The sequence below is a fragment of the Psittacula echo genome (genome assembly GCF_963264785.1).
Source record: "Psittacula echo genome assembly, chromosome: 2".
Taxonomy (NCBI): domain Eukaryota; kingdom Metazoa; phylum Chordata; class Aves; order Psittaciformes; family Psittacidae; genus Psittacula; species Psittacula echo.
The window spans coordinates 74,228,207-74,252,296 of NC_137737.1; the positions used below are offsets into that span (position 1 = coordinate 74,228,207).

Consider the following 24,090-nt stretch of genomic DNA (forward strand, 5'->3'; position numbering starts at 1 on the left):
GGCACACACATAAGCACAAATGCTGCACATACTAAGTATTTCTATTGTCAGAAAGCATTAATACTATTAAAGCTTGGACTTTATTGTGAAACACAGATGACTGTGTTATGCAAGAAACAGTAGAGAATTATTAGGGCAGAAAGACTGTACCATCAAAGCAAAACCTTATCACTCTGTCATGTTCACTATGTTTTAGGCAATGATGAACTCCCTTTTCTTTCTTATGCTAGGAAAATACCAAGCATTTTCATCTCAACTCATGCTGATCTTTTCCTATGCCTCAGATGAAAGAGTAGCAAGAGCATTTCAGTTTGGTTGTTCAGTTATTCCTATTAACTTAGAATATCTGTGAAAAACATCACTGTGACTCTAGAAGTCACACGTAAACTTCAGTCTGATCTTACAGGTGTAAAATCATGCCCATCTACAAAGGACCTATTTCTGACTACTTCAATCTTTAATTTTCTGTGTAAGAACTTAAACTAGCTGAAATGTGGACAGTGCTCCAGGGACGTAATACAACATAAAAATCAGCAACTGAAACCTTTAAATGAAAATGGATTTTCAACAGTCTGGAAATTACAGTACAAACTACAAAGGCACCTACCTGGCAACAGGTTAGGCAACAATGATGAACATGTGCATATCTACATTTCAATACAACAAAAATATGCAAGTAACTAGAATCTTCATATAGTCTTTGACAAATTTTCTGCTTTTGAGTTCATTTTCATGTTATATAAAACCGTATGTATAATGAGGAGAAATAACATCTAGATATCTTTCTGTAGAACACTTTGAACGGCCATTTGTTGAAAAACAAAACCAAAACAAGCCACCCTCAAACAAGTAAAACTCAACTTTTATAAATTTTTAACTAATTTTCCAGTGTAAAGCACAAAATATCAGTTACCTGTTCCCAACACTGTGGTAAAAGCTCAGCTTCTACACGTGTTGGTCCAACGTGTCGGGCAAATGCCACGCACCCAGTCAGTATCATCTGTCTGAAAACATAAATTTAAAGCTTTAATCTGTTTATGAAGTTCTATAATATAGAATATATTCTTTAAGCTACGAAAAGTAGACGCTGTCAAACGACAGGTAATTGTCTACAGTCAAAATTTGACACCATACACACTGACTTAAAGGCTAAATCTTAAACTAAAAGCCATGATTGCCCCTGCTCATTGCAGGGGGGTTTGGACTAGATGATCAAGGTCCCTTACAACCCAAACTATTCTATGATTTTATCTTGCTTTCTACTTAATATGCCTTTTCCAGAAACTTGCAGATCCCAAACTCCATGAACCAGACTCTGAGAATCTCAGATTTGGAAATCTGATTTCATCATGTCTGAGACTAGGAAACTAACTAAATCTATCATTTAATTTTCATTACTGAACATTATGATTCATCATTAAGTAAAAGCATCTAAATTACTTAATACTACCATACTATCAGTATTTTAGTCAAGTACACATACTGCTTTTATTTAGGAGCATTTGTGAGATTTAATAAAGTGTTCAAAACAACGTAATTCTTTTATGACATGGTTTTACAACATTCTAACATGTAAGTTACTGTCATTTCTCCCAAAATACTGAACTCCACTCTCATCAGAAACCATCTGAAGCCCATTATGAAGAGGAAGAAATTAATCAGTCTGTAGTATCTACAATCACACAAGTTATCTGTATTTATATTCTTCCATTTTTTAACTTTCCTCAAAGTTTGCAAGAAATCACTGTTGTTCCCTTTATTTCACAGGCACCATTTTTTTATTTTTTCAATGTAACTGTACTTAACTGCAATTTGTGGTATTTTAACTTTTATGTAATAAGTTTTTACTTCTACTTCTCCTGTTAATGGGATTGCAATGATCCTGACTTTGCATGCAATGCACCAGTTGTATTTACTTATATAGCGAGTTTCAAACAATAACACATAGACATAAGACGCTCATTTTATCACCTCCACAGTAAGACTAGGACACCACTGAGAACTTGTTCATTACTCCTTCGTGGAAAGTAAGGCAGGGTTAATTTGTGTCTGGTTTAGTGTCATGTCTAAGCTCCTAAATATTTACTGCAGCTAATAGTGTGCTCTTAAGGTTGAAAGGCAGAGATTCTGCTGGTTATTTCTTAGCCAGTTATATAATATCCATTAAAAAAAAAAAAAGCCCTCAATCACTTTCAGAATCTTTTCAAAGAGCAACAGTCAATTAAAAACAGACTTATTTTTTTCCAGCATTCTTTATGCAAACAGTCAGAGCAAGCTCTTTGGTGTTGTGTTTAGTTTGTTGCTTATCTCCCACCTCTCTACCACATGCAAAGAACTAGACTTCTGATCAAGGTAAAAAGGTTGGGGGGAAACAAGAACACAGTGAGTAGATATAACTCAAGAAATCAACAGTTGATGCATGATAGCATTATGGAGACAAAAGCCTGTGGTAATTTCAAGTTCTACAACAAACAAAATAGTTATTCAAACGCCTGCCTTTGATTCTATACACTGCACCTAATCACAGAACTGAGCAGCTGTAACCATCTTGAAAAGCATATGGCAACAGCGGGTATTTCAGAGGAAGGGAAGGTTGTAAGGTTCTCAACACAGGTCATTGAAACAAAACACAGAAACACTAAGCTGCTACAAAAACTGCAGTCTAGGCTGGACAAGGGAAAAACTTTGTCTTTACTGCCGTAATGACCTCGTTTGTTAACAAGATACTAGGAATGCTTTTCTCAAAAAGGTCTCACCAGGATATGCACTTATTATCACTTAGGCAAGAACATAAAGTAAATCAGTATGATTTAGCAGAATAGTATTTTGCTTCATCACCACAGAAACTGAAGCAAAATCAAGAATTAGACTACAGGAAGAAGGCAGAATTTAGAGAAGAACAGACATAATTTAACACTCCTAAACTCTAGAGGGTTTTAGAAATTAACTCCAGGCAATTCAGATCTTACATTACACAGTTCAAGATTCTTTTGCCACTCCTAAAGATTAAATTAAAAACTTACTAGAGTTTTCCTTAAGTCAGCAAGTTATGAGTGTTCTAAAGCAGGTGACATCACACGACTGATGAAAACTCATACTAGATACACTAAGCTGAACATGTTTTAGCTTCTTTTCATTAAGAGTGCTGCTTCGGGGTACATTACTTGGAAATGTTCAAGATTGTTCAACAAATTGAACTACATTTTAACCTTGCCCTAAAAGACTTTAACATTAATTGGACTTTTTCATGGCTCCTTAGTGTCCAAACCCAACATAATTGTTCCAAAGTAAGTTTAAGTAAAGCTAACATGTATTTGTTCCTTTGCTGCATCTGCATGCATCAAAAAGCCTCTCATGGGCAAGAATCATAATACAGGCTTTCCACATAATTGTTCATATAGTTTACAAAGTTAAATATTTAAAGTAAAACACTTACTTTAATGGGTTCATTATTAGAATTGCAATGTCATATTTCAGTCTCTCCAATTTAATAAATTAAAAAAGTCAACCTGTTATCCACTGCTACTTTAATGTATAACGTAGGCCTGTACAGTATAGCAGAAGGTAAACAAATAACATATGCAATAATTAATACCATTATTCTGGTGACTGAAGCTGAATGTCTTTGCTTACTTCATATCACACAAGGCTGCTAAAATATTATTTAAACTTATTTAGATAAACAATCATGCATAATAGACTTCCGTGCAAATATATATAAAAACAACTGAAATTCTGAATAAGTATTTTCTGCCTAATTTTGTATTCAGGATGTATTTTACTTGATGGAATTTTACTTATTCTTCAGTTAGGTGTTATGTCACCTTTAAAACACATTTTGATTTTTATGTGTGTAAATGTTTGTCCTGCATAATCTCCTGTCCCAGAGATTATGGCAGAATATTCTTCTCAAATTTCTGATGATAATGAGTTAATTTTTAGATATAAATCTAGGTCACAACAAAGCAAGAAGAAGGAAACTTCAAGGAAAAATAAGCTTGGCTTTTCTCCTTTATTAGCTGCTGGAAAACACACACCTAACTGCAGCTAAACAGGCACATGAGAACTCTACTTGAGAGGCCACCAATACTGTGACAAATTAGCTATGAGAGGCTACAAGGAGAGATGTAACATCCTTCTCCCCTCAACCACAAAGTAATTGTAGCTTCTCAATCTGCATGGGACATTTAAAACATTTTAGATAACAGTAGATGCTTCAGAAGCAGATTTCTAATGAGTATGAAGTAGAATGAGGACAGTATCTTTCTGTAATTCCAGTATACATAGTGCCACTGTACTAACAAGCTGTGTTTATTTATGCATTTTTTTTGTCTCCAAAGCCATGTCTCTCAATTGTACCTCATCTCTAAACTTTACAATGGGAACACAATTGATGGATGTAGATACAATAGAATGACACCAGAACACTTCAGAAAATCTTCAAAAGAAATGCTTTCAACCTATTCCATGATGGTTGTTCTATCTGAAGACAGAACAGAGCAACAATAGATACAGATGCTTACAAAACACCTCTAATGAAAATAATGGAAGGCCCTTAGATCAAATATGAAAAATCCTTCCATAGTTAGAGAAGGAAACACACCAGCTAGGGTACTGTCTTTCAACCTTAAGGATACTCTTATCAAGTCAGTACAAAGACGTTAGATTTCCTGAGTACTAAGGAAGAACTAAATTTATAAAACAAAGCAAAAAGTATACTTTGTTTCAAAGTCTTAACCAAAACAAAACAAAGCTCTTAACACTTGTCAGAACTAAACCACTGCTTCAGTCTTCTGATTTTTTATTGCCAGCATAGCAGTGAACCATAAGAAGAAATAATACTATTTTCTTATGCTATTTTCCCCAACTGAATATCATAGTTAAGAGAAGCTGTTTCAATTTCTGTATCAACCATTGCTAAAAATTATGATCTTAAAGCTCATTTTAACAAAGCATTTCAGTTTAAACAAAAAAGGAACTGAAATGTTACACTGCAGCTTAGCAAGAGCATTCTTACATTTCAGTAACTAGAAGGTACAGGTCATAGAAATGGAAAGTCCTGAAGTCCACATAAATTTGTCAACACTATACCAGCAAAATATCAGCTTAAGAGAAACTTGGTTGAAATCATCCAATAATATCCAGTTTCTATTAGTTCTGCTCCTTTGACAAAGAAAAACAAGTTCCTTCTTATCCCGCAACACACAAACGCAAACACACCTTTGCTCATCATCTGGTCGTTTGATCAAATTGAACAGTATGTGTAGAAGCTGATCTCTCTCTTTGGGTTCAGGATGGAGGCAGGCTGTACACAGTATGAGTGGAATCAATTCCTAAAAAATTGTGGGTAAGGGAAAACCAAACAAAGTAAAAACGCTTTGGGCATATATTCATTAATGGCAAAAGAAACTAAGAAGATAAATCTAGACACATAGTATCAGAACATTTAGAGGTGGTGTTTTTAGAGTCTTGATCTCCTATTAAGTGACCTGAAAAAAGTGAAGGTCTACAAAAGTTAGAATTATTTTCCTGCTAGGAAAGATGAGGGGAGAACCAGCACATAAAATAAAAAGTTCTGCAAAGATTACAATTAACAAATGCAGGTCACCTGTAACCAGAATTAGAGGATAATTATAGTTTAAATTGTCTTCACTACCTACTGAACTAAAGCAAGCTTCACATATATCTATGGAATAAAGCTCCTAAAGAAAAAGCTACTTGTGATAGCATGGAGTTAAAGATTAAAATTTCCAATTAAGCACGTACACAATTTTGTGCACAAGTTTGAATAAGCACTGAGAAACATACATTGGTAAAGGTGGCACTAGACAGCCTCTATTTTGTGTTGACTGAGAACAATGTGATTTTTTTTTTAAAAGGTCTGCTGTTGTTGGTTTTGTGGCTTTTTTGTTTTGTGTTGTTTTTTTTTTTTTTTTTTAAATGAAGCAGTAATATCTGAAGCTGAATTTTTTTTATTTTTTTTTTTTTTTAGAGCAATTCAATTCACTTAAGGAACAAACTACCAAGAAACTACTGTGTAAAGCATTAACTGAAAGAAAATACAAGGCTGTTCACAATGGTGAAGACCTCCTCTCCTTTCTAAACATGCCTTTAAAGCTCATGGTATTCATTCCCAGGAGAAACAAATGTTTCTGGAACATTAACTGGAAGTCCCTTTCCTTAACTTTTTTGAGGTGAGCTTTTGCTTAGAAGTCGTGTAGTTTCCAAATTCAGTTAAATATTTTAGGGACAGAAACATCACACTGGGAAGTCAGAAGGAAAGAACAAGACAAATCTAGGTGTCTGCAGACAAAACATGGGCAAGTAATCTGGAGACTTCCTCTCCCACCTGCCACATGTGGCAAGTTTTTTGTGAATTAATTAGCTGTGATAATCAAGTAGGTGAAAGTGGGAAACACTCCTGAAGTTACTAGGAAAGATCATATGAAACCCGGAAAAACCTGTAATTATTTGTAATAACTTTGCAGGGAGGTGCCAATTTCTTCTTGCAGATATTCAAAGTGAACTATTCATGATGTTCTTGACAGTAAGCCTATGAAATGAGGTGGACACGTGGAAACAGCATTAAAGACACCCTCACTGCTCAACCTGTAATTTCCTAAACAGCAAGTGCTGTTTATTTTAAATATAGAACAACACTCTATTTTAGAGCAGTGCCTAAGCTAGTCAACTCCTGATAAGCTTTTGTTTTCATTTTACAAGGATTCTACTCAGCACGTTATTTTTCTCCCCTGTACATCCTAACATGCATTTTACCATTCTGGGAGATATCTTGGCAATATTTAACCCAATTATGGTACAGATTAGGGAATTTATGATGAGATGGAGGAATGAACGTGGAAATACCCTAACTACCACTTAAAAAAATCTGAAAGCACAGAAGGAAAAATGATCAATAAATTTCAACAGTTTGGACTGATCTATTTCTCAGTATTTTGAGATCTATCTTTCTGAAATCTCCATTAAGTTTGCATTACCCAACTGCTCTTGCAATTATTCTTTCAAAGAGTTTAAAATAAAAATAATTACCCCATGAAATGGGACAAGCCTATTTTTTATGGTCTGGGTTTTCTGTTTCATCTGTTGAAACCATCACACTGACTTCATTTTCCCAGTATGCTTGAGTACCTACTCAGAAATCATAACTGCTTACTCAGAACTACTACTAGATTTTTGAAACAGTGCCTTTCAAATTGAACGAAATTAAAGTTGTCTTTTCCCAGCTGAGTCTTCATGAAAGCAAAACATCTCTGAATATTCACCTCAATACTACTGCCTTGTGTGTGAAAGGCTAATGAATAACCTAACACAATTGACAGGGGGCATATACAAGGCTGGTTCTTTACCTTGCAGAAAGCTGGTTATTATAGCTGACGGAATTAGTTGTATTTTCTTGTCCATTGGTCACATTCTTTCATGCATACTATGGGAGAAGTGAATGTTCTCTGCATCGCTGCATCAGTGCTTCTACAGTTCCTTCTATTAAGGGGAGTGGAGAAACAGTGAGAAGTCTTGAACAGTGTTTTATGCGCTCCCTATAGACTTAATGGACAGGAAGGTAAAAGTGGAGGGAAAAGGGACTTTCTGTGGGACAACAACAATTATACTGCTCTCATAGATAGAGAAAACAGGTCAAGTGAAGACTCTCAAAGGTGTAAAAGGGGACAGACTTTTCTTGGGATGTTCAGGATTATCAAGAACAAACAAACAAAAAAAACCAAACCAAAACAAAAAAAAAAAAAAACCAAAAAAAAAAAAACCAACAAAAAAAAAAAAACCACAAAAAAACCCAACCTACAGGCAGGTTCGAGCTCATTCCTTCCTCTTACCATGCCTTAGATGTAACTTGTTCAATAAATCTCAGATTTTTTCCATTCTCAAAATCAGCAGAAAAGTGCTGTAGGAAGTGGTAATTTTCCAATAAGACACAACAATATTAGCATTTGGCTATTTAAATTCAAGAGAAAAGTAAATAACATTGTTATGGAGACTGTATGTAATTATTAATAATCAAGAAGAGGACTTCCAGTGATATTTGAAACACTCTGCCTTCCTTGGGAAGGAATACCAATTGTGCTGACAATCGTAAAGCAAGAATGTTAAGTTTTAAAAAAGCCAACAAACCTCCACTTAATTTGGAATCCTTCCTAAATGTTCTGTTCATCCCCAAGTACCACTTTTCCCCTTTTGTTTCCTACTTAAGAAAACTGATTAGTTCATGCTGATGTCAGCTGACAGTACCAGGAGGAGGAACTTTCAGAACTGCAACACTGTTTTCCCATTAGATGCCAAGCAGACTGCCACTGTAACCTTGTTAGCATTTGCACCTTGATGAAATAAAGCACTGTGATCACCGAGGTCTCACCTCTGGCACTGAAAACGCAAGTTAGTATCTAAGGTAGTTTATATCTGTGAGCTACCCAGATGTAAAACTGGGAGAAGAAATTTGTTTTTACTGTGACATAAGCTACACACAGGTGAGCAATGGACAATCATAGAATCAACTAGGCTGGAAAAGACCTTTAAGATCATCAAGTCCAACCATTACCTCAGGACTGCGAAGTCCACCACTAAACCATATCACTGAAGGCCTCATCTACATGGTTTTTGAACACTTCCAGGGACAGTAATACTACCACTTCCCTCAGAAAACTGATACTATGAAGCTGACCTAATGTATTGCACAGAACTTAAATGGCCCATCTCCTCTGTTCTATTTCTGTGCAAATGTCCACCTATGTCTCTCCAAAGAGAAAATATTTTTTCCACCATAGTACCTTAGAACAACTTCTCCGTAACTTAAAAAGCATGTTCTGTTACCTTTGAAAAGGATTCATTATTTGAGCTGATTCAAGTCCTCAATAAAGACAGTATTTACATGGGTATATGGAGCAGCTCTTCATTATGGTCAAAAGGTGGCTTTGTAATGGCAACTGGTATCACCCTACCATATGCAGAACAGTTCCTCTTCCTTCATATTAAAACAAAATATTGACGTTTGGGAGTTTTTTAAATGCATCCTATAGCAAGAATTTGTCTTTTTGTTGACAATTTTCTTACAAGTTAGAAAGGAATTTTCTACCTGTGTTGTTGCCTTTGTTATAATTATTCTTGTTTAACATTCTGACAAAAGTCTTCTAGATCTTATTTTCTCTCACTAATTAATGTCTTTTTGTTGGAGTGTTCATAAGCAAAGTAAGCATTAAGTGTCAAGACTGGTTACTTCAATAGCTTAAGATAGCCATCTTTATCATTATTTCAAATATTAATTTTTATTTAAAATATAGCAAACGAGTGACAATTTAATACATAAACTAGGACACAGTTATGACTGATTTTGCAAATGTATCCCCTTTTAATGTTCTCCATGTAAAAATTATTCTGTAACTTAGCTTCTGACAACAAGTAAATAAAATAAAATAATCTGTAGCAACTGAAATAGCTGCAGGTATTAACATATTACTGATATGGATTATCTTGTGTGAGAATGTATCTGAAGTTCAGAATTCATCCTTTTAGTTCTAAAATGAAAAAAGTATTTAATAGCAAGATTAACATGACTCAGAACTTTGTGCTACTCAATAATATTAAGATTACAACTCTAATTACATTTCATGGGATCAGCCTACTATTCCAGGATCCAAATTAAGCCTTTCATAGATCCCCAAAGGGATGCTTTTACATAAGAATCAATGTAGATATTGGTGTGGAAAAAAAACCCCTGTACTTCTTTGTTTGCATCTACTGTTTATTTGGAAAGCTGCCTATAACACCACTGTGATAAAACTAGTAACAATTGGCAATACAATTTAAACATTAAACTCCTTGCATCTATGAATCATGTTATGTTTAAAGATGTGGTGTCAAAGTATATGGTGTCAAAGTCAGCTTTCGGACTAGACATGGAAAGGATACTCTATGAGGTTAACCTATTTCATTCTAAGAAAATTACATTAGCCCCTCATATCCAGAGAAGGGAACTAAAGGACCTAAATTAACAAATGGTTACGTCTGTGTCTCGTGTGCCTGGGGCAGCTCTACACCCCACCCCCCCCCAAAAAAAAAAGCCCCCTGAGCCAAAACCAACACCCTAATTACATGAGAAAGAGAACCAGCAAACCTGCTGTGGTCAACACTATCCGTGTTTTTCAGAAACACAACTTATAGAAGCCTACCACAATCTAAGTTTTACAGAGCAACACAAAGTATTTTAATTGTTCATTTAAGCTTTTCCATTCTCTCCTATTCTGTGAAATAGAAACAGTCATTTAGAAGATACTGATGGCTGACAATTTTCATGCCCAGAAACTCAAACTTGTATACCTTTATCCATATCCAACCAGAATGATATCTGCTTGACACAGCCACTGGAAACAGCCACTGCCAAGCCCTGATGCAGCATTCTTCTATATTTTTTAACAAAGCCAGCATTTTATGGCTTTTAAAGTGTAAGACGGAGATGAAAATCTGCAGTAAGATAGATATTCAGCTGTACCATGCTTTAAGAAACAGCTACCTATGAAAAATGTCAGAGAATAAAAGTGCCTCAGTGATGTCTATGTGTAATTACTATACGCTAATGTGAACAAGTTTAAATCTACAGCATTGCTTTCTGTCAAGAATGGCAACCATTCAGAGTTTGCAGATTCAGCATTCTTTGCTTCAACTTTAAATAGAAATAAAAGCAAACCTCTATTCTTAACATTTTGATCTCTATGTAAGTTACAGTTTCTCAGTGTATATATATATATAAAATCAGTGTTGCAATTTAGTAAACCATTACTGTTGTGATTTTGCTAAGTTTGCATAGCACAAATGAAAGTTACAGAAACTAACTCTGGAATAAAAGGTGGGATGAAAAGCAAGGAAAGGTGTTTCTTGATAAAGAGTAACAAAAACTTGATATTAAACCAGCAAGTTTACTCTAGCCCAAACTCCGCTAAAAGACTACATACTGCAGAGTGTGGAAGTTGTACATACAAACGACATTACCTTGTTACCTGCCAAAAAAGATACTCATTTTTACATCTTTTACAGGGTGACAAATCAGTATTGCTAAAATTTTAAAAGATTGCTTTCTTCTAATTATAGTTTAGTTTTAAAGGAATCATTTTATGGTATACATCTTGAGAAATGGAAGGTGGCTGATGTTATTTTTAAAATCTTAAATGTGTTTTAGTATTAAAAACACAAATGAGGATACAGATTCCAGTGCAGATGAAATTCTATGATCAAGCTGCTCATATGCAGGAAGTGTTATCACAGACTGCATACGCAGCCAAATTGGTGTTGTTTCTCTTTTTTTGAAGAGTCGTAGTAAGTTTTTAGCATTTTCTTATTGTTCATTCCATTTACTATTTGGCTTGCAGTATCTCCTTTGTTTGAGAGCATATTCACATACGAATCTAAACATTGACATACATGTTTTCAAGCAGTTAGGATAATCTAGACACTTAGATTAAAATAAAATTCTATTTATATGTTGATAACTGGAATTTTAATGACTACAAATTGCTTTCAGGCAATTATCCTATATTAGGCATTATCGATTTGACCCAATTGAGCTGCTCTGCCAGAAATGACTAAAATGATCTCCTCAGCTACCCTATTCAATACTATGGTTTTCCTTCTTTGTTATCTTCCATTGGAACCTAAACTACAGACATTGAAGTATAATTAAAGCAGCAGCAATACATAAAAATAACAGAGAATTTCAGAGATGCATAAGTAATTCTGACGCTAACTGAATCACTCAGGTATCAGCTGTAATATTTAACAGACCACTTATCACCAAATCAGGCAGGCTGTTACCAACCTTAAGCGGGTTAAAAGCATTGCTGAAATGGCTTCTGAATCTCTGGTAAAGGACAATACCTCTTAAGAGACTGTCAACCTCCACAAGCCCAGTTTCTCCAAATCGAAAACGTATAGCACAAGTATAGTTTTCAGCTTAAGATTTTGCAACTAATTTCAACACAACGGATACTTAAAGAACAAAGATAGGTACTTTAGGGAGTCATCACAAAATTGTGTTTAATTCTCATGTCTAACACTGACAGTGTACAATCTTAAATACTACCACTGTATCTTTTCAGAGCAGATGGACAATCACTTTGCATTATAAAGTGAATCTGTTAGGTATCTTTCTCAAATCAGTGATTGTTTGTTATATTTTTACATAACTTCTCTGTAAAATTGTGCCAAGACTCTTTCACAATAAGGTTGGTTTTGGAAGAGACAAGCTCTTAGGCTAGCTTTTGTAATAATGATATTAATAAATACTAACAGATGGTTTACCCCAGTTTTCCTTCAAATTCCACAACTACATCTGAAAGAACATTACAACAGTTATAGCAATGGATGGGTAACTGAGAAAGTTATTTTTAAAGCAAATTTCAATTCTCGAAACGTTAAAAGCATCCCATGAAATCCGGTTACACAATTCTTATTTGTGGCTTTTTCAGTCAAATTGAAACAGATGATTTGTTTAAGGCAAAAATACATGTAATCAAATGTAACTTCAACTGTAAAATAAATTAAGTAGGAAATACTTTTGGTAGCCTAAAAGGTCACAAAAATACTAAATGCATTACATATATTATGCTACAAGCTGTGAAAAGAAGCCAAAATACCACATCCTGCCAAGCAGAGGGAAAGGAATAAAACAGAAATTAAGCACTGATCCAGGAACATTTACAGAATTATTCTGAGAGACTATTAACAGAATCACTTCTGGAGCACGAAGTTCATACTCCCAGCCCCTCAGAAAAATTCCACCTTTTTATAAAGTTTGAGACTTTCAAAATGTGGTACATGTCGAACTCACCATAGCAACTGCTGATAATTACTTGTATGTTATAAAATTTTTAAATTATCGGATCAGTACAAATTTCTTGAGGATTTTTCAAAGCCTTCAAATTAATTTATACAAAACACACTACTAAGTCTACCCTACTGTAGGTCCCCTCAACAAGGACTAAAACTTTACTCAAACTAAAACTGAAGCTATGCCACTTCAAACCTTTTATTTCAGTGTCAACTATGAGGCTGCTGAATTTTTGATTGATACATTTTCTGATTTTTAATTTTTACACAGTTGGTAATGTGCAATATTGACAACAAAGCAACACAAAACCAGTCTTTTTTTTCCCCCCATCTTCAATCAGATGTCTTCCCTTTCTACACTACATAATATGAATGATTCTGCAAAACACCATCTTCATTTACATCAGAATATACATTACATTTTCATAATTTTATTTAGCTTTGTTTTAAATTTAAGGAAAATGTGTAAGCAAGATGGCTAATTTTCTTAGGAAGGGGTGTTTTTGATGAACATGGGGCTTCTAGAAACAGATGGTAAAATAATTTTTTGTTGAAGTACTTAGTGCTGCAAAAGAACCTGTACGTTAATCCTTATTAAAACCAAATTTAATGTTTAAACTTATATCCTCTGCTCTCTGTAACACACATTAACCATGGTTGTCTCTAACAAAAACTCTTGTGCAACCACAAAAAGATGGACCTACAGTAACAGGCTTGCTGAATGCTAATGGGTGCCTTAAGCAAAGGAAGAAATATTAGGATACCATGCAGGTTTACTGAACTCACCTGACAGAGGTGTAAAACCATTCTCTAGGAGCAGAGATGCATGCACAAAAGTAAGAATATGATTGCAAGTAACAGACTTCATGAAATTAGACACAAGATCTTCAAAATGAATGAGAAAACATCTGGGTAAAAACAAAAACTAAAATTTCAGGGTTCCTCACCTCTCGCTTTGCAAGCAGCACATTAGGAACAATATGAGGCAGGCAGCGTCCCAACATTAACATGACACTTTTTTCACTGTCTGCAATCCGAGATACCTAGAAAACCAAGTTGTTTGTTTGTGTTGTTTTAAATGAAGCATAGCAATAGAAAAACAACATTTCAAAAGAATAATAGGAATTGCAGTAGGCTGATCACTTACAAGAAAATACTTATTTTACTCACACACATTAAAACACAAGTTTGACCTGGCAGTATCAGCAAAAGCATGAAACCACTTATACACTTGAAGCTTCCCAGTAACTATACATCACTGTTTCATGTTTAATCTAAAATCTGAAAGCATATCCTTATTTCTTAAGTTTCATGCACATAAAGTAATTTCTCCATCTATGTTAATAGGTCTTGTTTCAAAGCAATTATTGCTTAACTATTGCTGCCATGCAGAATAATGCATCTTCTAGTTTATGTCAACTGGGAAATTTACCTCTGATCCCAAACGACTGTCTGCTGACATCCGACAAAATGACAGTAGTGCTTGATGGAAAGCTGGTGACAATTTCCTGAAATATTGTCAAAAGGGAGGGGAGGGGAAATCATAAATCAGAAAGGTGATTGAACAACTCCTTACACTCTGGTTTAACCAGCTAGGTTAAATGACATTCAGAAAACGTTTTAAGTGAAGCACACCACAGAAGTGTTTGTTAAAAATTATCTTTGACTTTTAGGATGTTTAGTTTGTAGCAAGAAAAGTAGAAGTGGGTATCCTAATTAAGAAGTTACTTTCAGTTCCGAAAAATGTAACATCTTTCAAAGCACTGCACAGACATAAATAGGACTAAAGCCTGAAGAAGAGGAAGCTTTAGCAGTACAAGAGGAAGTATACAATTATGCAAACAGAGAAGGGGCAGGCAGAAATCACAAGAAACCCTATTCTTGCTTAATGATCCAATTCTGAACACTGCATAAAACCATCTGAGTAGTCATTCACTTACAAGCTTCAGGATTAAATAGTGATTGCTCAACTGCCACTCTGAGATATAAATGTTGGATTCAAATGTATAGTGATAACCTCAAAACTAAATTGCTACCCAATCCCTGATGTTAATATGTATCTACAGAAGTACTGCCTCACAGCCATGCACAGCACCAGCCAACACAGCCAAGCTACTCAAAGCCTTGAAGCATACATATAAAACCCTGGTAAGTGTTTCAAAACAACCTTGTCATAGGAGGACAATTTGGCAGAAATGTACCTCAGAAAGCAATTACTGGACTGACCATTACATAAAACAGGCAAGCAGCAGCATCAGGAACATTCTATTCTTTCCAGTAATGACAACTCCCTCTGCCTTACCTGAGGCCTGTATATAGACGCTAATCTAACACTGCCTCATTCGCTATGCTTGAACAGGAAAAAGAACATGTCTCTTCCAAAACATTCACAGAAAGCATCTAAGCCTGTATCATCATGTACTGTTTGAGTCCTCTAATGACACTTTATGACTTTGAGAGGATAGGAACAGGCAATTCCTATTTCTCAGGCATAAAGTGGTTAGCACCTTTCAACTCTTAAAAAAAAAAATGCTATTTTGTACTGTGAGCACACAAAATCCTACACACATGCAATTACACATATGAACACATTTTTTATCTAATACACTGTTTAATATAAATACACCATCATTCACTCTTTTCTAGGAAAAAAAAAAGGCAGATTAAGAATTCATGTTCCTACTTAAAACTGTTTAAATGAATCCACATGGGGACAGATACATACAAAGTAATTTTCCTCTTCTATTTACAAAATACGATAAATAAGAATTACTTACATTCAAGTTTCTTTCTTGACAATACAGGGTTTTAAAACATATTTTAAATTTTAATGAGATTTAATTCCAATCAGATTAGTCTTTTGATAGGGTTCACTTTTAAAAAGTTACTAAATGACTTAGATGGTAACAAGTTGTAGAGGATCTCTGTTTAAGAATGTCCTAGACCTTATTCTGTAACAGTATTCTTGAACGACAGATTTACAGTCTCTACTCAAGGCCTTTAGGTTTATCTGCATTGGGAGAACAGAAGCAAGTGTTGCAAAGCATCAGCTTGATGTTAAGAGAGTGGCAAGGCATTGGCCAGTCCTTTGTCTGGGCTCTCCTTCACCTTGTTTGTTCTGCCGAACCTCAGATCCTTCCCCACTTGAAATTTTAATTACATTGTACACAAGGGCAAAGTTCTATCCTCATTTCGCAGAGACTGAAAACTATGACGATATGTTGCTGTATTTCCCTTGGGGTTAATTAACAGCAAGCTCTGGGCAGGATGGATCCCATTGCAATTGCTGGCTATATTTAGCATCAAGAAAGGTTCTCCTTGAAGAAGTCTAATAAAATCCTTGAGGGCTATGCTTGACAGAAATTATGACAAACGCAGGTCTCCTGCACACAAGTCAGGGGAAAGTCTTTTCAAAGGCTAATAGATGCCACTGGTGAAGATTTTAAAGTATAAGAAAATCTGATGAATATGAAACCCAAGCACACTCTTCTGTGTAACACTAGGACAAAAGAGTCCATTTACTGAAAAAGGTAAAAATGACTGCTATATACAGATAACATCTTGTTATTGGTGCAAACCACCAAATACCTTAAATGAGCTGAATAAATACATGTGGTATGGTCCACTTAAACTCCTGCTAGTGCTTCCTACTGCAATCTGTTAGATGGCATTTTTCCAATGATGGCCACATCCTAGTTCACGGGCATGGACACAGCTGCTCTGAGCGCAGGCACACAAAGCAGGCGCACTTGCTCTTCTATCCTCCCATCTGGGCAAAATTTCTGCCAAGAATCCACTCCCCAGCTACAGTAGCAACAATCTTGCCCTTTATGATAGAGTCTCAGCTTTTAATGCCTCTCAATACTTTCTGAATAAATTATAGTAATTGTCTTCTATAAATAACCACCCTTGGACTGATATAAATATCTAGTACTTCTAACATGCTACTTCTCCCACAGATCTCAAAATACTTTGACAGCTTTTACTGCAAAAAATGACCACATTGTTAAAAACCAAGTGCATAATTCCGGGAGAAAATGTAGTGATATGTATCTATAAAACACTGTATCAAGTATGGTTTCCTTTGACCCTTCACTAACATGTTAAGCCCAAAACCCAGTACAAAAATAGCTATGCATGCATTAATTTATTTCTGAAGTGAACAGCATTTGAGGAGACCTCTGAAGTTAACCCAATTGCGATTCAAGGATTTATTCAACTACTTTTAAAATAAATCCATGTGCAGTTATATTTAAGACTGTGAGTGACAACACAAATTCTGTTTTTCTAGACTACTATGTTAAATCCCACCAGAGATACTCATAGTTCCTTCCTCACTCGGTGATCTCATCCTATTTTGATACCCATCCTCACTATCTCTAAACCATCAATCTAACATTCACGCATTTAATGCCTCCCAGAACTCTCAAATACTCTGCGTAAAAAGAAACTTGCTGCAAGCCACAGATGAAAGTAGGTAGACAAGTTTATTTTGCAAGAAAAGTAAATTACTAGGAGGGGTATGCAATTACTTTGTTTCTTATCCCCCATCTCCCCACTTGTATTGATTTTCCATCTGCACAGACTATCACACAGATTTCTACTCGGTATTTTCAAGTAGAAGGTAACTCTAGAAACATATTACTGTATCAACACCTGTAAAAGAACACCAAGGTAACTGGCAAAATACAAAGCAGAATGGGTACCCGCTCCCCAGGGAACAGCAAAAGTAAGACCATGAGGTGAGCTACTTGGGCAACTTTGTCTGCAAGAGTAATTTTAGAAATTCTACATACCCTCACTAGGTTTGTGTTTTGTATTACTCCTGATGACTATACAATGGTTTATCTATTATTAAATGAACATGTGTCATAGTCCCCCTCTTCATTATATATATATAATACTTAAAAAGACTGTGTAGATTGGAGAGGCTTTCTCAAGAACACTCGGACACACAAACTCAGTCTCCATGTAATAACATGAATATCCTATTTTAACTAAAAGAATCAGAGCTGTCCAATGAAGCCTTGCCCCAAATTCAAAACTCAGAAAGCAGAATTATTAAAAAAAATACATAATTTTAATAATCTGATTATTAAAAAGTCAAATCATACAGGTCTTAGAGTACCCAGAGAGTTATACAAATCAACATAGGAAAAAATAAAAAAAACCTCCCAACCACTCTTCATGCAGAAAAGAAGAGGTTTCATTATGAAATTAACCTTTAAAAGAGAATGGAGATACCCTGTCTTTCCATTCACCAGTTTGAATTTAGGGGCTTTTTGTTGTTGCAAGATACAGGACTGGTTTTAGAAACAAGCAGGAGGTGAATAGAAACCCTTAAACTTAAAAATGCAGGTTTATCAAAGGTACTGCCTCCGAAAAAGATTAGGAATAATATTAAAATATTAGCACTGTACCCTAAAGGTAAGTCTTTCAGTTTGAAATACAAATGGTCTAAAAATTCTGAAGAATTTTACTTTTAGAAAAATATCTACTTTACAAGAACTTTTAATTAAAGCATTCCAGTTTAAAACTTATCACTAACCTATTAGGTTTATCAAAATGGACTGCAGCTTTTGTTGATGAAGAACAAGGGGACAGTTTCTCTGTTTCTTTACAGGGCACTGAATTTAGTGTTTCATCTTTAGAAGTCCTTGAATCCACTGCAGCTGATAAAGAAAGGCTTGTGTCTTCAGTGTTTCCATGCTTACTGTCATTCTCAGAGCTCCTGATATCCAAGTACCGTCCATTGTCCTCTGAGACTGTGAGAGGCACTTGTTTTAAAGAAGGATGGGGAGCTACACCATAAACTGTTGACACAGCATAGTTTTCGTTCTTGAGAAAATCTATTTCGCTAAAATAAAGAAAAACAAAAAATTAAATGTTTCTGTAGCTTTCATAAGAAGGTTGTTAGAATCACAAGACTGAAGCACAGAAATCAGGCCAACATAGGGAAGAGCTCCCTTTTCAATTCCATTATGCTCAAAAATTCCTTTGATACAAATGTTATATCACATAAGATGTTCAAATTAGCACCTATTCAATTGAGCTCTTTAGTCAATAATTAGTAGTAGCAATAATGCTGCCCTCTGATTGAATCAATGAACTAAGCGAATAACAATAGTGTTATCTGCTTCTGACTGAAATCTGAGCACTGAGACACAAGCTGTCAGGAGACAGAACTCTGTCTGGAATATAAAACTTAAAATACGATAGTGGTGAATTAATATATACTATCCCACCTGGCTTTGAAATAGTAATGATACAAGTCAATAAAGGCACTTAAAAATTATACACTTGCCCATGTGTTGTATTGGTGCATCTCATAAGAGGAATGGTATATTATAGCTTAGAATCCTACGTTTTGACCAAACTTTTAAAGTCTATTTTGTTGCTGTTAAAGATACTTTCATTGCTACTTTCTTGCTCTGTATAAAGAAAAACGGTGTTGAAATAACTCATTAAAACAGTACTACAGTGTGTACAGCTTACTAACACTAAGGAGTGAAATAAAGCTAACTTAAGAGTTAAGCAACACAAAACACAACAGAACTGATTCTGTTTTCAAGGAAATCAAGAAGTTGCACTGAAAACAAAACTGATTACAAAATTAAGTAATGTAGCTAATAAAAGGGAAATAGTCAGTCTGAAGTCTCCTTTTCTAAATCAAATCCCATGTATCAAGAAGGAAAGACTGTCCTGCTCTGAAGAGCTCCTAATAATTTTCTAAGTGTAAATTGTAAGTGTAAATTGTAAGTTTTCATATATGTGCTAGAAAAAGAGAAGTTATTCCAACATTTAACAGCAGTCGAGCAGATTTATAAATACATACCTCTCAAGTCTTTGGATTTGTTCCATCAAAGACCATTTCTCACTGTTTAACACACTAATTTGATCTTCTAATTTCTGCACTATTAAACATTGCTAAATACAAGATAGAAACAAGAGTTTAGTCCAATGAAGCTTAGCAGTACAGCAAACAGCTGAAACATTTCTTCTGTACAATCTCTTACTTCTATGGACTGTGGTGTTGTTTCAAACACAGGGATGCTCCCAAGTACAGGAGTAGCAGCCTCTAACTCATCATCTTCTACACCAACTGATACATCCACCACATCTTTCGCAGTAATATGATGGTTTCCAAAGTCACGATAAAGTTGTAACAGGTCTGGAGGTTTTGGAATGTTCAATCCTACATCATCCCAAAGTTCAAAATCCTTCAAAGGAATAAAAGAAACTAAAGCATACCATACACTTCCTTTTTTTTTTTTTTTTTGTTTCTCTTCCTCATTAGAGTGCAGGTCATACAACAGCAAAACAGTCACTTTGAGACTGCATTGTAGTAAAGCAGATGAAAACTTGAATCAAACATCAAGACACTAAAGTAGAAAACGAAGCCATTTCATGACCCAGGTTGGTTTCACCCTAAAGGCAACTCTAGGCAATGTACTAACGATAGGACCTTTCAAAAACACGTAGCTCACAATCATTTTAATTTTTTTTTTAATCTAGGATATGAACACTTTTTACAATCAGATACAATATCATCAAATTCTAGCAAAAGCCAGCGCAGTTGTTAAAAGGCTTTCTACTGATAGCGGCATAGTTTTGTTCCCGAACTCATTCACAAGTATAGGCATAATTTTCCAGAAGCAGACAGTCAAACCACTCTGTAAATAGGGTGCATATTCTTGGTGCAATTTATACATAACTGTATTAATTGTGTAGAGGCGTAAACAATACTAGGGCCCCCTGTCTCAAACCAGCATTGTATGTCCTTTCTTTTCTCACTGACATGTTACCATCTTATTACTACGATTATTCCATATCTGTATGAATAAATAAGCATATGCACTGTTATACAGCAGTTACGATGGTCTCCAATGACAGTAAATTTCAATATTTTTTTAGTAACTTTTTCCCTACTGTTTGTAGTTTTCATTGTATTTTTCCATAGACCTATTTGAAGAAAGGTTATTTTCCCGACAGAATTATGTGAATAACCTAGGAAAAAATATGCATTCTGTATGTTAAGGATGTTTAATATGTAGCTTTCCTAGTTTTTTTTCTTAATTTTCTCCCAACATAAACCAGTTTCATCAAGTTTCATTTATCCTTACACAAAAAGGATAAACTATTCATCTTTTCTCTTCTTGGGGCTGTATCCTCACAAGTATTTGTGTGAAACCTAGCACTGTCAAACTCAAATCTTAAGTGGGTGGTCCAGAAATCTTATTTAACAACCCAGTGTCTTTATGGATTAGGATATGAATTGTAGGAAAAATACAGGAGGACCAGTTATGTACAGAACTCGTTGAAACTGAGTGTTTATTATTGAGTTCAACACTTAATTCTTCTGGCAATATTCCAGTTTTGTCCTGAATATATATTGGGTGCTGATGCTACTGGGTGTTTTGTTCACTCAGTAACAGTCAAGATGTAATTAGAAACTTCCAAACATTTGAAGCATTTCTTCCCCATGAAATGCAAGTGAACAGAGTCACAAACCTCATCATCTTAAGAAAAGCACATCACAGCACAGCTATGTTTGGAAATATCTAAGATAAAACCTTATTACTGAGAGCTTCCCCAAGACTGTATTCAAAGCCACAGTATGACTAAGTATACGCATACACATATGTATGCCCAGGAGACAACAATAAGTGAGTATATTGTATATCCTGCACAACTGAGAAACACTTGAGGAAAAGATTATGTTTAAAATTTTACTATACCCAGATCCCTGAGTTTAACTGAAAGGGTGTCCCCATCAGAATCCAGGAAAGTGTGTAAGTAGCTACAACTCACAGTATTTTTCTTCATGTTTTTCTTCCTTTAAGGAATACATGCATTCTGCCTCCCTCCTATTTGAGAAAATATTCCTCCAAGTGCTGTGTTTTCAAACCAGGCTTTCTACATGAAAATGCTAACTTATTTGAACTTTTTTCATACTCATATGTATGAAAGGAACTTACATGCACAGGACATATTTAAGTTCACATGAGTTTATGGCAAGATCAGAATATGGAACACATGCATGTAAAAACACCACAAGAAAATAATTACCTGATCATGATTTTCATCTGAAAATGTTATTGATGTAAGCTTGTAACTATTCTTCAATAAAAATTCATTAACTAGGAAGTTTAGAGCTCTTTTCTCAAGAGGTCTGATCGGCTCCTGGAAAAAAAACAAGGAAACAATACACTACATATTTGGCTCATCTTCCTTTCAGCTACAGAAGTGTATCTATCTTGTAAAGCCCATGCAAAGCTCAGTTATCACCAGCCACCTACCTGAATTTCAGGACTTGATTTATAATTTTTTCGTTCCTGCAAAGGAACTTCATTTTCTGGGGAAGAAAAAAAAGTAACTAGATTTTACTCTTTCACACAGGACAAGCTCAGCTACTTCTACGTTGTTCGAAGTAGAGACTTAAGAAAAGGTTTATGTACACCACCTGCAGCCTGAGTCAGGTTGGCTCGGAGGGCCTGTATGGTCTCCTTGGCTTTCCGCAGTTCAAACTCCAGGACTGGACAGGGATTTGGATTAAACACACACAGGCATCCAACCAAGGCAAGGGAAACAAAAATAAAATATAAAAAGCAAGGATGGGTGTGAAAAAAAATATACAGTTTGTATTAACAGAAAGCATGCAATCTTTATGGAACTTATGAATACATGCAGCAGAGTTGGTCTGAAAGCAAACTGGTGAACATTTTCCATAGTTTCTCTGGACTTAAGTTAGCTAGATCAAAATTTCAAGCTGTCTGACAAGGACTCGTGTAGGGTTTGGGGGTCTTCCCCCTCTCCCTCCACCACCCCCCCTTTTTTTTTTTTTTTTTTTTTTTTTTTTTACTTCCTTTTCACTGCTTAGTCTGGGAAACAGTTGTTACTCCTTCCCCATTCTTACAATCAGCTGATACTGCCAAACGTTTTGACTTCTAGGGACAAGAGGAGTATGAGGGCAAACAGAGGACAGATATAAACAAAGCAAATACATGCTGGCAGCAGAGGAAGCTGTCTCCATGTAGCAAAGCTTAAACCATAAAGTGAATGTACTCTCCCATTAAGACTATGGGGGTTTTTATTTGAAAATGAAATTATACACAGAAATTTTAGTAGTTTAAATGGCAGAACTGGAAACATACTTTATTTTACTACTAAGAATAATTTTAAGTATATACCTAAAAATAGTGGAGTTTTAGGAATAACCTAGAGCTGATTAAGATTTTGAATTTAACTGAATACATTAAGAGATGCACAAGACAAAAAAAAAAAAAAAAAAAAAAAAAAAAAAAAAAAAAAAAGCAAAATTATCAGCTTTCCTACAGTACTTGGAAAAGCTTGAAACACAGCATTCTTTGCTCCACTATTCTTAAAAGTTTCTAGTGATTCTAGACTATACAACATTTTCAGTGATCTAGAGTTGACTTTAGAGATTCAAAAATACGTAATTCTAGTTGCTGTTATCACCTGCTCCACCTCCCAATCCCCTTGGCCACTGTTATATTTTTCCTATATTCTAACATTTCCTCCAAAAAAAGGGGCCACTAGTGCCTTGTTTGCACTGAAATTTCTAATGTTTTGATGTTGACATAATATGTATACTGTGGCTTCATATTTTAAAACCCTGTACCTTTGCAAGACATACAGTAAATGCTCTTTTTATACCCATTTAAGGTTAGAGCATCTAAGGGAACCTATATAAGGATCTATCAGATAATTACATGCATTTCATTAATTCTCAGACTACTCACACTTAAACATAGAATTACCAGAAAGATTCTTGCACTTAACTAGGAGAGATGAGCAGAGAACAGCTACCATACTGAAGTGTTAAACTAAAAATGTTGTAGCTGCTTTTAATAAGAAAATATTAGTGAGATTTTTAATCACTGCCTGGAAACAAATTAACATGACATTTTGACATATTTATACAGAGGACAATGCATGGCAGAAGCACTGCATTGCCTTTTGCTTATAAGAAATGCTACTGAAGACTGCCAATAGAACTGTTTCCTCTTTTGAACATCTGCTACTAAGAATCTTTTGATAATTAGCACACATGGAAAAAAAAATTCACTCAGTTTGCATTTACCCATAAAAACTGAAGGAATAACTACAGTACACCACATTTGCTACATGAAAGTAACTTGTTTGATGCACAGAATTTTACTGCAGCAATACAAAAGCGCAACTGAAGATACGATGGAATAAAATATGTAAAAAATTCTCTAG

The 24,090-nt window shown here is 35.1% G+C and overlaps 1 protein-coding gene across 7 annotated transcripts in view; it reads right to left on the minus strand.

The window, feature by feature from the left end:
* RELCH (RAB11 binding and LisH domain, coiled-coil and HEAT repeat containing) overlaps positions 1 to 24,090 on the minus strand; it is a 73,695-nt gene that overhangs the window by 26,913 nt on the left and 22,692 nt on the right. For 6 of the 7 annotated variants that reach the window (XR_013956205.1, XR_013956206.1, XR_013956207.1 and 3 more), the window contains exons 3-12: positions 22,310 to 22,381; positions 22,146 to 22,201; positions 21,916 to 22,029; positions 19,863 to 20,066; positions 19,682 to 19,773; positions 18,395 to 18,703; positions 14,279 to 14,354; positions 13,794 to 13,889; positions 5,221 to 5,333; positions 914 to 1,004 (exon numbers count right to left, since the gene is read on the minus strand). Coding sequence is in view for 3 of the 7 variants with exons in the window: in XM_080610128.1 (XP_080466254.1) it covers positions 914 to 1,004; positions 5,221 to 5,333; positions 13,794 to 13,889; positions 14,279 to 14,354; positions 18,395 to 18,703; positions 19,682 to 19,773; positions 19,863 to 20,066; positions 21,916 to 22,029; positions 22,146 to 22,201; positions 22,310 to 22,381 (1,223 nt within the window). In the remaining 4 variants the exon portion in view is untranslated. Of the gene's footprint in view, positions 1 to 913; positions 1,005 to 5,220; positions 5,334 to 7,367; positions 8,350 to 13,793; positions 13,890 to 14,278; positions 14,355 to 18,394; positions 18,704 to 19,681; positions 19,774 to 19,862; positions 20,067 to 21,915; positions 22,030 to 22,145; positions 22,202 to 22,309; positions 22,382 to 24,090 lie in introns of those variants that run through there. The other variant, XM_080610129.1, reaches the window with a different exon arrangement.